Here is a 14,217-nt window from a genome sequence, read left to right as displayed (position 1 = left end):
GAGGAAATTGCCTAGACTATCAGTTTCCTCATGGAAGGAGATGATAAAAGAAGATCTGCTGATCTCAACAAGTGTATGCAAGAGGGAGAGGGGGGATCAGTGAACTGTATCAGACCTGTTCGTTTAATTTGACTGAGGGAGGTTTTTGTACGATGGTTTTTCACTGTGTGAACATCCACTTGCTGTTGATGTAGTGACGACTCTGACAGTAATAAACTCCAGCATCTTCAGCCTGAACTCCACTGATAGTCAGAGTGAGGTCAGTATTCCCAGAGTTTGATCCACTGAAACGATCAGGGATTCCAGAATGACGGGTGCTTGCGCATCTAATAAGGAGTTTTGGAACTTCTCCTGGTTTCTGAAGGTACCAGTTGAAACAGTAATTTACACTTGGACTGACTTTACTTTGAATAGAGACAGGCTGTCCTGGAGCAACAGACTGAGATTCAGGAGTCTGAGTTATGGTGACTTGTCCTGAAGATCCTGAAAACACAAAAAGACAAAAACCTTCCTGAAGAAAAATCAAAGTTGAATAAATTCTATCACCATCCAAATTGAAGATGTCATGTCATAAATCCTGGAGAACATGGCTACATTTTAACACAAAGTTTAGAGCAGAGAGACTCACCCTGAACCAGGAGCCCCAGGATGGTCAGCGGTAGAGTCAGTGACATCATCATTGTGCTACTGGTGTGTCAGTGGCTCGGAAAGGCCTGGACAGCCACTGATCAACTCTGACCTCTTAACAGCTGGAGCAGAGAGGCAGGACACATATGCAAACACACACAGTCAGTCACATGGAGCTCAGCTCTACATATCATCAGGTTTCCTCCTCACTGCTCAGACAGTTGTGATAAATTAAAATAGTGGAAGAAAATGCTTTAGAGTAAAGAGCTTTCTTCATTTCCTCCATTTGTAATTCTGATATGCTTCATCTTAACACTTTTGTATGATATTATTACAACATTCTGATGTTTTTATTTGAAGCATGATTAATATTAGATCTTCTCCACAAACAACAAAACAAAATCTTGAAGCTAAAGCTCAATTATCAAACACATTTTCCTAAACTCTCGTTGAAGTTAAACTGTTGACATCAACACTCAGATCATTTTATTCATTTAAGATCTGCAAACTGTTTGTGTGAAAATCTAGTTGCTTTTTTCTTTACATTGTGGCTGTTGCTATTCCCACAGCAACTACAAATAATCTTAGGATTTTTGTCAAATTATACATTTTATGATTTTTGTCATGTGATTCTAATTGATTAATTGATTAAAACATATAACTAATACAAACTAAAGTAACTTGTGTGATATTTTTAAATGCTTTAGTGAAGTTTCTGTTTCTTACTACTATCCATTTCTTCATCAAATTAAGTTGTTTTTTCAAGTTATCCTATCTTTTGTCAACCAAATAAGCTTTATATCATTTAAATTAGAGGGATGCTGTACATTTTACTCATTTATTTTGAAACACCTTCATGAAAATTTGTGTGTATCCATGTGAAGGATTTCAGTAAACTATCAGTTTCTGCAGCAGCTGGAAGCTGCAGCAACATAGTTTCAGTTCAGTTTAACTGAGGGAGGTTTTTGTATGACTGTTTTTCACTGTGTGAACACCCACTGGCTGTTGATGACATGAAAACTCTGACAGTAATAAACTGCAGCATCTTCAGCCTGAACTCCACTGATGGTCAGAGTGAAGTCAGAGTTTGATCCACTGCCTGTAAAACGACTTGGAGTCCCTGATGCTTTAGTGCTGGCATAATAAATGAGGAGCTTAGGAGTTTGTCCAGTTTTCTGTTGGTACCAGGCTAAACGGTCAGAGCCATAAACATTCTGGCTGGTCCTACAGGTGATGGTGGCAGTTCCTCCCAGATCAGCTCTCACTGCTGCAGACTGAGTCACTATAACCTGACCTCTGACCTCTGTGGACACAAAGACAAAGACATGCAGCAGCTTCATGGTTTAGTCGGCTTCATTTCAGAGGGACAGATGTTCATAGAGGAGAGGAGTTGGATTCTCTGGACTTTACCTGTGAAGCAGCAGCAGAGGAGAGTCCAGATGAGGACGCAGATCAAAGTCATGTTTGTGATGAGGAGGATTTCTGTGTCTTCTGTTGTGATGAAGGACATCCAGTGTCAGTGATCCACAGTGTTCAACTGTCAGGACTATAAACTCTCCCAGAGCACTGGAGCATGGAGCTGCTGATGCAAAGTGGCTCCACACTCTAAAGAGAAAATAGATGAACCAACTTAATTGAATTTCTTCAATTGGTAACAAGTATTTCGATTAAGTTTATTCAACTTAATTTATGAAGTTTGAACAACTGAAGTTATTAAGTTTTTTTAACTGAATTCATTAAGTGTGTTTAAAATGACAAATTTAAGACAGTCTTACTCAAATTATTTAGTTAATTCAAATAACGAAGGAAACTAATAAACAACCTCTTTTTCACCAGGGATTTTAGCTGAGGCAGCCTGTATTTGAGAGAAAGGAAGATATGCAGCAAGGGTTATCAGGCTGGAATCAAATTTGCAACAGCTATGTTGAGGACTAAGGTCTCCTTATGTGTGTTGTGCAGTACCCTCGCCACCACAGCGCCCTGGTTCATACAAAGCAAGTTTTTATTGCATGCTCTAAAAAGTGTATTATAAAAATAATTAAGTTCAATGCTGTTTGTATCCTATGTCTGACATCATGACACAAGCTTCACCAGAACTAAATCCTGTATGTGTTGTGGTGGCACAGGGTTTAAGCACAACTCACATAAGGAGACCTTAGTCCTCAACGTGGCCATTGCAGGTTCAATATCAGCCTCATGACCTTGTCTGCATGTTTTTCCTCTCTTACTTATTAATTAAGTAAAACAAACTTAATAAATTAAATTCTATGAACAATTTAGATTTTTTCAATAAGTAAATTGAGTTACTGAAATAAGTAAACTGTTCAATATTATTCTAATTTATTGAGAAAAACCTTTAAATTAAAATGTTTTATTTGATATTTATATTATGAAGTTATTCATGTAATGCATTTGACAGAGAGTTGATCACCTGATTACTAAAAAATGACCTCAGACAAGTTTGTCACCTATTCTGCTAAACAGTAAATTGTTGGAAATTGGTTTTTTTGTTTGTTTGTTTTTACAATATTAGCTTCAGGTTCTGTTGCTTTATTTTCATGCTACTTGATAAGTTTCCACAAATAACAAATGTTTTGGTAAATGTGTTTGTGTCAGAGTCAGAGAGCCGTGTCTCTACAGTCAGAGGTTTTTGTACGACGGTTCAACCAGTTTGTATCACTGTGGTACACGTTCGGTGGAGGAACCAGGCTGGATGTTGGACGTAAGTTTGTTACTGCAATTAATTTTAAATGTTATATTGTTCTGTCATTTATCTTTAGATTAATTTATTTGTGTGTGAAGAAATGAAAAGTATTTTTTTCCATCAAGTTTTAATTTAATTGAAAAAAGGCATCTTAAAATTGAGACCAAGTCCAATCACCTTGTTAGAATCTGAACATTATTGAAACTGTAAGACTTAAAATACATGTATATTAACAGCAGTTTATTAGTTAAAAAATTGGAAACTATTACAGTTTTTTTATCTTTATATTTGACCAAATACAAGTTTCAGCCAAAATGAGGAGATTTTTTTGCTATGTCTGTTATTATGGGTATTATTTTAAATCTATGTTTAGATGATCTGCAAATTTTAAAAATTAAATCTCACATGAAATGTTTTCAATCTACTTTAGTAGATTGAAAATCTTTTCATTGACTTTACATCTTTTCTGGAACTGATGAACTGAGCATCTTTTGAATAACTGTTAACTCAATTTGGAAAAGAGAATGAAGCAAAATATTGGAAATGTTGAAATATATTAATATGATGTGTAAAACATATATTAGACCGATTTTATTCACAGGTTACAATGATTCTTGACGGATTCATTGTTTATTTATTCTTCATAAAGTTATAATTTTCTCTCTGTGCTAATATGCATGAGAGGTTTACTGAAGGGAAGTGAAACAAAGAGTCTCAATGACTGTTGGAGCAGAAAAACATCTGGCAGAAACATTTTAAAATAGAAACTCAACTTTCTCACAGTGAAGCTGTCCTGGTATCAATTCATTGATGCCTTCTTGGTTCCTGATCTCTAATCTGATTGGTGTCTCCTAGGTGATACCCGCCCCACCCTGACAGTGCTGCCCCCCTCCAGTGTGGAGCTGCAGCAGCAGCAGGTTACCCTCATGTGTCTGGCCAACAAGGGCTTCCCCTCAGACTGGACTCTGTCCTGGAAGCTGGACGGCAGCAGAAGCAGCAGCAGCTGGGAGCAGAGCAGGAGCTCCGGGGTGCTGCAGAATGACGGCCTCTACAGCTGGAGCAGCACCCTGAGGATCCCTGCAGACCAGTGGAGGAAGGTGGGCTCTGTGACCTGTGAGGCCTCCCAGGGCTCCCAGTCTGCAGTCACAGAGACACTGAGGAGAGACCAGTGTTCCCAGTCCTGAGCTGATTCATGGGTTTTCTACTGTTTTATTCTGTTATATATAACTTGCTTTAAAAATCTCTGCTTTATTTCATTTTCATAACCTCTCTTATGTGTTTAAAAATTCAATTTCTGTCAAAAATAATAAAAAGAAAATCCTTACTCTTGTTTTGACTTCTTTATTTGTCTATTTTTACTTTGCCAGAGGAAAAACTATACTATGTTCACAGTGTGCTGCATGTTAGTAGAGGTTGTTTGCTGCACAGGAACATCAGCTCCTCAATATTAGTTATAATAAATCTATCATTTCATTTCAGTTTATTTATATAGCTACCATTTATTTAAGGAAATGTTGTCTTGTTGTATTATACCAAAAACCATTTAATAGGCTTAAAAGTGAAAAAGCTATACAACCTTCCTATTAAGTTATAGATAATATGAATTCAGTTTATGACTTATTCTTTAAAAAAAATGATGAAAAAAAAGATCTTAAAATCTCATTTTATATAAGCTATTAAAAGTGTCATATGTTTGTTCAGGTGGCAGTCATCAGTGATGGATGGTTTTTCAGTGTCTGAACATAACTTGCCTGAACTTTATTGATGGTCAGAGAGAAGTCAGAGTTTGATCTACTCTCTTGAAACCATTTAGAGTCCCTGAAACTTTTCTCCTGGACAAATAATTAACAGCTGGAGAGTTTCACCCAATTTCTGTGCTAACCAAGATGTTTATTGCCATACATCTGGCTCACAAATAAAATTTCATTTTAATTTTTGTTAAAGCCATGTTTCTACTTACAGAGAAAATTAGGCCAAAACAAATGTACCTCCATTTAAATAAACTCAACACACAACCCTAGATTGTGTTCAGAAAATCTTCAAGTGTACCTGCATGATGACATTTAATTTCAGCCTTAAGTCACATTTGATCTTCCCCAACAAAGTTTCTCCAGGTGTAATATTCCAACCTCTACATTAATGTCAAAGCCTGATGGGAAATGTGCCACTTTTTTCAATATACATGTGAATGTCATGGTTTCTGTGCTTAGTGATCTGTGTCAGTGTCTGCTGTAGCATCCAGCTGGAGTTTCTGTTCAGTCTGACTGAGGGAGGTTTTTGTATGACTGTTTTTCACTGTGTGAACTGCTCATATTTGTTAGCATCAAATCCTCCCTTACAGTAATAAACTGCAGCATCTTCAGCCTGAACTCCACTGATGGTCAGAGTGAAGTCAGAGTTTGATCCACTGCCTGTAAAACGACTTGGAGTCCCTGATGCTCGAGTGCTAGAAAGATAAATGAGAAGCGTAGGAGTTTGTCCATCTTTCTGTTGATACCAGGCCAAAACGTGGTATCTGCTATAAACATAAACATTCTGACTGGTTCTACAGTTGATAGTAACAGATCCTCCCAGTTCAGCTCTCACTGCTGCAGGCTGAGTCATTGAAACCTGGATTATGGACTCTGAGGACACACAGACAAAAACATGCAGCAGCTTCATGGTTTAGTCGGCTTCATTTCAGAGGAACAGATGTTCATAGAGGAGAGGAGTTGGATTCTCTGGACTTTACCTGTGAAGCAGCAGCAGAGGAGAGTCCAGATGAGGACGCAGATCAAAGTCATGTTTTTGATGAGGAGGATTTCTGTGTCTTCTGTTGTGATGAAGGACAGCTGTCAGTCATCCAGTGTTCAATTGTCAGGACTATAAACTCTCCCAGAGCACTGGAGCATGGAGCTGCTGATGCAAAGTAACTCTATGGAAATGCTCTGACTACAATAGTGCTAAGATCCTTGTGTTGTTCCTTTAAAGAAATTGACTTTTTATTTTTTTAAGGACTAATTACCAGTTTAGAGAACTATTTTACAAAAGAACGAAAATGTGATTAAAAACAGTAGATTTTTCACATTAACCTTTAACTGATTAGTTTCATAATAATTCTCTATGGAATTGCTCTGACTGACTCCAACACAGACTAAAATCAACATGATGATATTCCAAAACTAAAACTGTGATTTTTTTTTTTCCTTTCTCCTGTTGTATAAATGTATTTTCGCAAAATATATCATTATTTATCTTTCATAGTTGATTATATTGCATTTACTTTAGAAAATTTCAAAAACATTTCTGACATTTTCAGATGTTGTAAATGAAATTTTTAATCTTTCCTCCTTTTAATGTTTTATGTTTGTAATGTGTATTTATTTATTTATTTATTTATAAAGAATCCTTGACAAACTGATTGTTTGATGCCCAGTTGCTGGGTGGCAGCAACTGGACGTCAGGTAAGTTTGGACAAATTACAGCTTCTTTGTCCAAACTTACCTAAAGTCTCCAACTGAGAAAGCAAATTTGTTTCAACCACAGCTCCAAAGAACATGCCACAGCATTGATTTTTTTCTATTGCAATTTGATGAGTTTTCATCATTGAGAGTATATACACTCAACAAAATGAACTTAGGGGGTTATTACATTAACAAAAGTATATCATGTACTTTTAACTAAATAATTTCATGTTCCAAACAGAAAAGTGATACAGTCATGTTGGATAAACAAGAAATTGAACAACTTAAAGTTTATGAAATTCAATCATGTTGAGATAACATGATTCATTATAATCAGACTGATCTTGTGCTGAAGATGATGAGTGAGATCACGGGATATCACGCAAGTTCACGCGAGACAATCGTTTTTTGTCTCAACTTGAATAAAACGTATTCAAGTTGAGATAACGTGATTCAATTTAGTCAGATTGATCTCCCTCCGAAGAGGGTCTAGCGAGATCAGTGGATCACGCGGGAGTAAGGAAGATCACGCGACATTACTGTTTTGCGCCTGGGAAAACTTTAAAGCGGTTTTAGTAACACATTAAACTATAGATATTTGTTTTTCTCTGCAGGTCACTATTGGCATTTAAGAACTGCACTGTAACAAATGGCTGTAAAAACTACAGCATGAAAATGCAGTAAGGTGGCTGGGTTTTGAAAATACAGTTCTGTTGTACCTTTTCTAATTGTTGAGTGTTCTTTCTACCCTTTCACCCAGACTGTCTTAAAACACTTAATGTATTGTAACTTAGAAAAATGTCTTTGAATTAACGTAATTAAATCATGGAAAGGATTTCCACACAATTAAATAGCTTTCTTTCAGCATGAAGCATGTTTGTTGAGCTAACTTAATTTTCATGAGTTGGATCAACTTAATTAAGTAGTGTGAAGGTACCACTGTAACATAAGTTGGTTTCTTGGGCGTGCTGTGGTGGCGCAGCATTTTAGAGAACTATTTTACAAAAGAATGAAAATGTGATTAAAAACAGTAGATTTTTCACAATAACCTGTGACTGTTCCGTTTGGAGACCTTAGTCCTCGACTCGGACGTCGCTGGTTCGACTCCCGGTCCCGGTGACCTTTGACCCATGTCCTCACCCTCTTTCCTGTCTGCCTACTGTCGCAAAAAAATACGAGCCACTAGCGCTGCAAAAACTCTTCAGAGAAGTAAATGGAAAAAAAAATGTTGGTTTCAACTAAATTTGCATTAATCTTAAGTAAAAAACTACTTGCAAATTAGTTGGGCTGGCTCTTTTAAATTACATTGGGTCCAACTATAGTAAATGAGTTGAATCAACCTTAATAAATTAAATTGAGCCAACACATTTGTTTTAGAATCACCCATAGAATAAACATAATAACATAAGTTGAGCCATCACAATTGCTTTACATTGGAATAACCTTAATAAATTAAGTTGACCTAACACATTTGCTTTAAATAGGAGTAACAGAATTACATGGTGCTGAAATAAAGCAAAGTAATCAGGTGGAAATCCTTGCCATGATTTTTTTATATTCATCCAAAGAGTTATTTTTTTCAGTGTATGTTGGGGAAAAGACCAGATGTTACATATCAAATCATTGTACTTTTATTGGATTAAGTAAGTATTAAAGTTGAAGTATAAAAGTTCTGGATATATTTTACATAAATAGAACTAACAATAAAACTATGTTGATTAGCACAAACAATGAGATCAGGAATTAAGTTTTACAGGGCCCTCCAATTATACATGCAAGTATTTTTGGTGAAAGCTGGTTGATGATTGTGTAACTGTGTTAGTAGAAAATCTTTGCTACAGCTCTTGTCAGTTGAGTTTCTGATCACGTTCAAAGTTAAATACCAACTTTAAGGAATGTTTCTTATGTAGATTTGTCATTTTTGCATTCTGAATAATTTTAGAAATAGTATTCTAAATTCTAAAGTACTTAATTAGGCAACTTTGGTCCTTATAATGTCTAATGATCCCACAGACACTATATGCTTGAATTCGTCCAGTTGCACTGAAATCTGAAAATTCTGTTTTGTGTCTCTTTCTGAGTTTATGTGTGTTGAAGTGTGTCAGCAACAGTGATTTTCAGTTTCAGTTCAGCCAAAACAGGTTTTTGTATGACAGTTTTTCACTGTGTATACAGCTCGTATTTACTTGAGTCAAAAACTCCCTTACAGTAATAAACTGCAGCATCTTCAGCCTGAACTCCACTGATGGTCAGAGTGAAGTCAGAGTTTGATCCACTGCCTGTAAAACGACTTGGAGTCCCTGATGCTCGAGTGTTGGTGATGTACATGAGCAGTTTAGGAACTGCTCTGTCTTTCTGCTGGTACCAGTGTAAATAGCTACTGCTATATACTCCATAGTTGGTCCTGCAGCTGATGGTGGCAGATCCTCCAAGATCAGCTCTCACGGCTGCAGGCTGAGTTACTGTGACCTGGATTATGGACTCTGAGGACACAGAGACAAAAACATGCAGCAGCTTCATGGTTTAGTCGGCTTCATTTCAGAGGGACAGATGTTCATAGAGGAGAGGAGTTGGATTCTCTGGACTTTACCTGTGAAGCAGCAGCAGAGGAGAGTCCAGATGAGGACGCAGATCAAAGTCATGTTTGTGATGAGGAGGATTTATGTGTCTTCAGTTGTGATGAAGGACAGCTGTCAGTCATCCAGTGTTCAACTGTCAGGACTATAAACTCTCCCAGAGCACTGGAGCATGGAGCTGCTGATGCAAAGTGGCTTCAGACTGTAAAGAGAAAATAGATTAACCAACTTTATTGAATTTCTTCAATTGGTAACAAGTATTTCAATTAAGTTTATTCAACTTAATTTATGAAGTTTAAACAACTCAAGTTATTAAGTTTTTTAAACTGAATTCATTAAGTGTGTTTAAAATGACAAATTTAAGACAGTCTTACTCAAATCATTTAGTTAATTCAAATAACGAAGGAAACTAATAAACAACCTCTTTTTCACCAGGGATTTTAGCTGAGGCAGCCTGTATTTGAGAGAAAGGAAGATATGCAGCAAGGGTTATCAGGCTGGAATCAAATTTGCAACAGCTATGTTGAGGACTAAGGTCTCCTTATGTGTGTTGTTCAGTACCCTCGCCACCACAGCGCCCTGGTTCATACAAAGCAAGTTTTTATTGCATGCTCTAAAAAGTGTATTATAAAAATAATTAAGTTCAATGCTGTTTGTATCCTATGTCTGACATCATGACACAAGCTTCACCAGGACTAAATCCTGTATGTGCTGTGGTGGCACAGGGTTTAAGCACAACTCACATAAGGAGACCTTAGTTCTCAACGTGGCCATTGCAGGTTCAATATCAGCCTCATGACCTTGTCTGCATGTTTTTCCTCTCTTACTTATTAATTAAGTAAAACAAACTTAATAAATTCAATTCTATGAACTATTTAGATTTTTTCAATAAGTAAATTGAGTTACTGAAATAAGTAAACTTTTCAATATTATTCTAATTTATTGAGAAAAACCTTTAAATTAAAACGTTTTATGTGATATTTATATTATGAAGTTATTCAAGTAATGCATTTTGGCAGAGAGTTGATCACCTGATTACTAAAAAATGACCTCAGAGAAGTTTGTCACCTATTCTGCTAAACACAGTAAATTGATTTTTTTTGTTTGTTTGTTTTTACAATGTTAGCTTCAGGTTCTGTTGCTTTATTTTCATGCTACTTGATAAGTTTCCACAAATAACAAATGTTTTGGTAAATGTGTTTGTGTCAGAGTCAGAGAGCCGTGTCTCTACAGTCAGAGGTTTTTGTACGACGGTTCAACCAGTTTGTATCACTGTGGTACACGTTCGGTGGAGGAACCAGGCTGGATGTTGGACGTAAGTTTGTTACTGCAATTAATTTTAAATGTTATATTGTTCTGTCATTTATCTTTAGATTAATTTATTTGTGTGTGAAGAAATGGAAAGTTTTCTTTTGCATTAAGTTTTAATTTAATTGAAAAAAAGCATCGTAAAATTGAGACCAAGTCCAATCACCTTGTTAGAATCTGAACATTATTGAAACTGTAAGACTTAAAAATACATGTATATTAACAGCAGTTTATTAGTAAAAAAAATCGGAAACTATTACAGTTTTTTTATCTTTATATTTGACCAAATACAAGATTCAGCCAAAATGAGGAGATTTTTTTATTATCTCTTTTATTATGGGTATTATTTTAAATCTATGTTTAGATGATCTGCAAATTTTAAAAATTAAATCTCACATGAAATGTTTTCAATCTACTTTAGTAGATTGAAAGTGTTTTCATTGACTTTACATCTTTTCTGGAACTGATGAACTGAGCATGTTTTGAATAACTGTTAACTCAATTTGGAAAAGAGAATGAAGCAAAATATTGGAAATGTTGAAATATATTAATATGATGTGTAAAACATATATTAGACCGATTTTATTCACAGGTTACAATGATTCTTGACGGATTCATTGTTTATTTATTCTTCATAAAGTTATAATTTTCTCTCTGTGCTAATATGCATGAGAGGTTTACTGAAGGGAAGTGAAACAAAGAGTCTCAATGACTGTTGGAGCAGAAAAACATCTGGCAGAAACATTTTAAAATAGAAACTCAACTTTCTCACAGTGAAGCTGTCCTGGTATCAATTCATTGATGCCTTCTTGGTTCCTGATCTCTAATCTGATTGGTGTCTCCTAGGTGATACCCGCCCCACCCTGACAGTGCTGCCCCCCTCCAGTGTGGAGCTGCAGCAGCAGCAGGTTACCCTCATGTGTCTGGCCAACAAGGGCTTCCCCTCAGACTGGACTCTGTCCTGGAAGCTGGACGGCAGCAGCAGCAGCAGCAGCAGCTGGGAGCAGAGCAGGAGCTCCGGGGTGCTGCAGAATGACGGCCTCTACAGCTGGAGCAGCACCCTGAGGCTCCCTGCAGACCAGTGGAGGAAGGTGGGCTCTGTGACCTGTGAGGCCTCCCAGGGCTCCCAGTCTGCAGTCACAGAGACACTGAGGAGAGAACAGTGTTCCCAGTCCTGAGCTGATTCATGGGTTTTCTACTGTTTTATTCTGCTATATATCACTTGCTTTAAAGATCTCTGCTTTATTTCATTTTCATAACCTCTCTTATGTGTTTAAAAACTGAATTTCTGTCAAAAATAATAAAAAGAAAATCCTTACTCTTGTTTTGACTTCTTTATTTTTCTATTTTTACTTTGCCAGAGGAAAAACAATATTTTGTTCACAGTTTGCTGCATGTTAGTAGAGGTTGTTTGCTGCACAGGAACATCAGCTCCTAAATGTTAGTTATAATAAATCTATCATTTCATTTCAGTTTATTTATATAGCTACCATTTATTTCAGAAAATGTTGTCTTGTTGCACTATACCAAAAACCATTAAATAAGCTTAAAATTCAAGAAGCTATGCAACATTCCTACTAAATTACGGATAATATGAATTCAGTTTATGACTTATTCTTTAAAAATTTTTATAAAAACAAATATTAAAATCTCTCTTTTTAAATAATCAATTAAAAGTGTTATGTGTTTGTTCAGTTGGCAGTCATCAGTGATGGATTGTTTTTCAGTGTCTGAACATAACTTGGCTGTTCAACGTTTTCGCTCTGACAGAATCTCCAGCCTGAACTTTACTGATGGTCAGAGAGAAGTCAGAGTTTGATCTACTGTCTATGAAACCATTTAGAGTCCCTGAAACTTTTCTCCTGGACAAATAATGAACACCTGGAGAGTTTCACCCAATTTCTGTGCTAACCAAGATGTTTATTGCCAAACATCTGGCTCACAAATAGAATTTCATTTTAATTTTTGTTAAAGCCATGTTTCTACTTACAGAGAAAATTAGGCCAAAACAAATGTACCTCCATTTAAATAAACTCAACACACAACCCTAGATTGTGTTCAGAAAATCTCCAAGTGCACCTACATGATGACATTTCATTTCAGCCTTAAGTCACATTTGATTTTCCTCAACAAAGTTTCTCCAGGTGTAATATTCCAACCTTTATTTTTATTTTTAAAGCCTGATGGGAAATGTGCCACTTATTTCAATATTCATGTGAATGTCATGGTTTCTGTGCTTAGTGATCTGTGTCAGTGTCAGTGTCTGCTGTAGCATCCAGCTGGAGTTTCTGTTCAGTCTGACTGAGGGAGGTTTTTGTACGACTGTTTTTCACTGTGTGAACAGCTCATATTTGTTAGCATCAAATTCTCCCTTACAGTAATAAACTGCAGCATCTTCAGCCTGAACTTCACTGATGGTCAGAGTGAAGTCAGAGTTTGATCCACTGCCTGTAAAACGACTTGGAGTCCCTGATGCTCGAGTGCTAGTACGATAAATGAGCAGCTTAGGACTTTGTCCATCTTTCTGTTGGTACCAGGCTAAAAGATAGCAAGAACAACTACTGGAATAATAAACATTTTGTCCGGTTCTACAGTTGATGGTAACAGATCCTCCCAGATCAGCTCTCACTGCTCCAGGCTGATTCACTGAAACCTGGATTATGGATTCTGAGGACACAGAGACAAAAACATGCAGCAGCTTCATGGTTTAGTCGGCTTCATTTCAGAGGGACAGATGTTCATAGAGGAGAGGAGTTGGATTCTCTGGACTTTACCTGTGAAGCAGCAGCAGAGGAGAGTCCAGATGAGGACGCAGATCAAAGTCATGTTTTTGATGAGGAGGATTTCTGTGTCTTCTGTTGTGATGAAGGACAGCTGTCAGTCATCCAGTGTTCAACTGTCAGGACTATAAACTCTCCCAGAGCACTGGAGCATGGAGCTGCTGATGCAAAGTGTCTCTATGGAAATGCTCTGACTGACTCCAACAGGGATTTTGGATCAATGTGATTATATAATTTTTCATCACAGGTACAATCATATATTTTAGGTATTGTGTAGTCTTGTGTGCTTTGCAAAATGACTGTCTGAGCTCTTTTTTATGCTGCTTTCGGCAAAACTATACTAGAAATTGAAATATGTGTTCTGTTTGTCTGCATAAAAGTGACTTGTGAAAATAACAACTTTTAAGCATGTATCAAACATGCTTTTTATTAAGATCATGTTTTGTATTTGAATATCTTTTGTTTTTGTCAGTGTGATGAAATTTTCTAATCCTCTATGGAATTAAATGTCTTCATCAGCTTTTCAGTGGAAAATTATTATAATTAAAAGAGAAAAAGGCTAGAAAACATTAATTCGTGTGTAATTAATCTTAACAATGAGCTTTACTGAGTAAATTGAGTCAATGAAATAAATTCACTATTTCATACTAATTTCCACCTGTAAATTAAATGGTAATGGAATTTTTTTCATATTTCCCACCATTTCTGTAAAAGTGCAAGCAACTAGTATTAAAACGACGAGTAGAAATTACATGTTTATCAACATCAGTTTGTTAGTT

General features: G+C 36.4%; 5 gene segments (V, D, J or C); 2 read left to right on the top strand and 3 right to left on the bottom strand.

Moving 5' to 3' along the window:
- Positions 1-160: 160 nt before the first annotated feature.
- Positions 161-808, bottom strand: LOC111610558. The segment is given in 2 exon segments: positions 161-483; positions 629-808. Coding segments are annotated over 2 exon segments (375 nt in total).
- A 799-nt stretch (positions 809-1,607) lies between these two features.
- LOC111610544 lies at positions 1,608-6,114 on the bottom strand. The segment is given in 2 exon segments: positions 1,608-1,930; positions 6,063-6,114. Coding segments are annotated over 2 exon segments (375 nt in total).
- LOC111610543 lies at positions 3,214-4,642 on the top strand. The segment is given in 2 exon segments: positions 3,214-3,349; positions 4,187-4,642. Coding segments are annotated over 2 exon segments (450 nt in total).
- A 2,820-nt stretch (positions 6,115-8,934) lies between the features above and the next one.
- LOC102230776 lies at positions 8,935-9,467 on the bottom strand. The segment is given in 2 exon segments: positions 8,935-9,257; positions 9,365-9,467. Coding segments are annotated over 2 exon segments (375 nt in total).
- A 1,062-nt stretch (positions 9,468-10,529) lies between these two features.
- Positions 10,530-11,963, top strand: LOC111610541. The segment is given in 2 exon segments: positions 10,530-10,665; positions 11,505-11,963. Coding segments are annotated over 2 exon segments (453 nt in total).
- Positions 11,964-14,217: the final 2,254 nt, after the last annotated feature.

The sequence above is a fragment of the Xiphophorus maculatus genome, chromosome 13, assembly GCF_002775205.1.
Source record: "Xiphophorus maculatus strain JP 163 A chromosome 13, X_maculatus-5.0-male, whole genome shotgun sequence".
In the NCBI taxonomy this organism is placed as follows: domain Eukaryota; kingdom Metazoa; phylum Chordata; class Actinopteri; order Cyprinodontiformes; family Poeciliidae; genus Xiphophorus; species Xiphophorus maculatus.
This window is presented reverse-complemented; position numbering and strand designations above follow the sequence as displayed.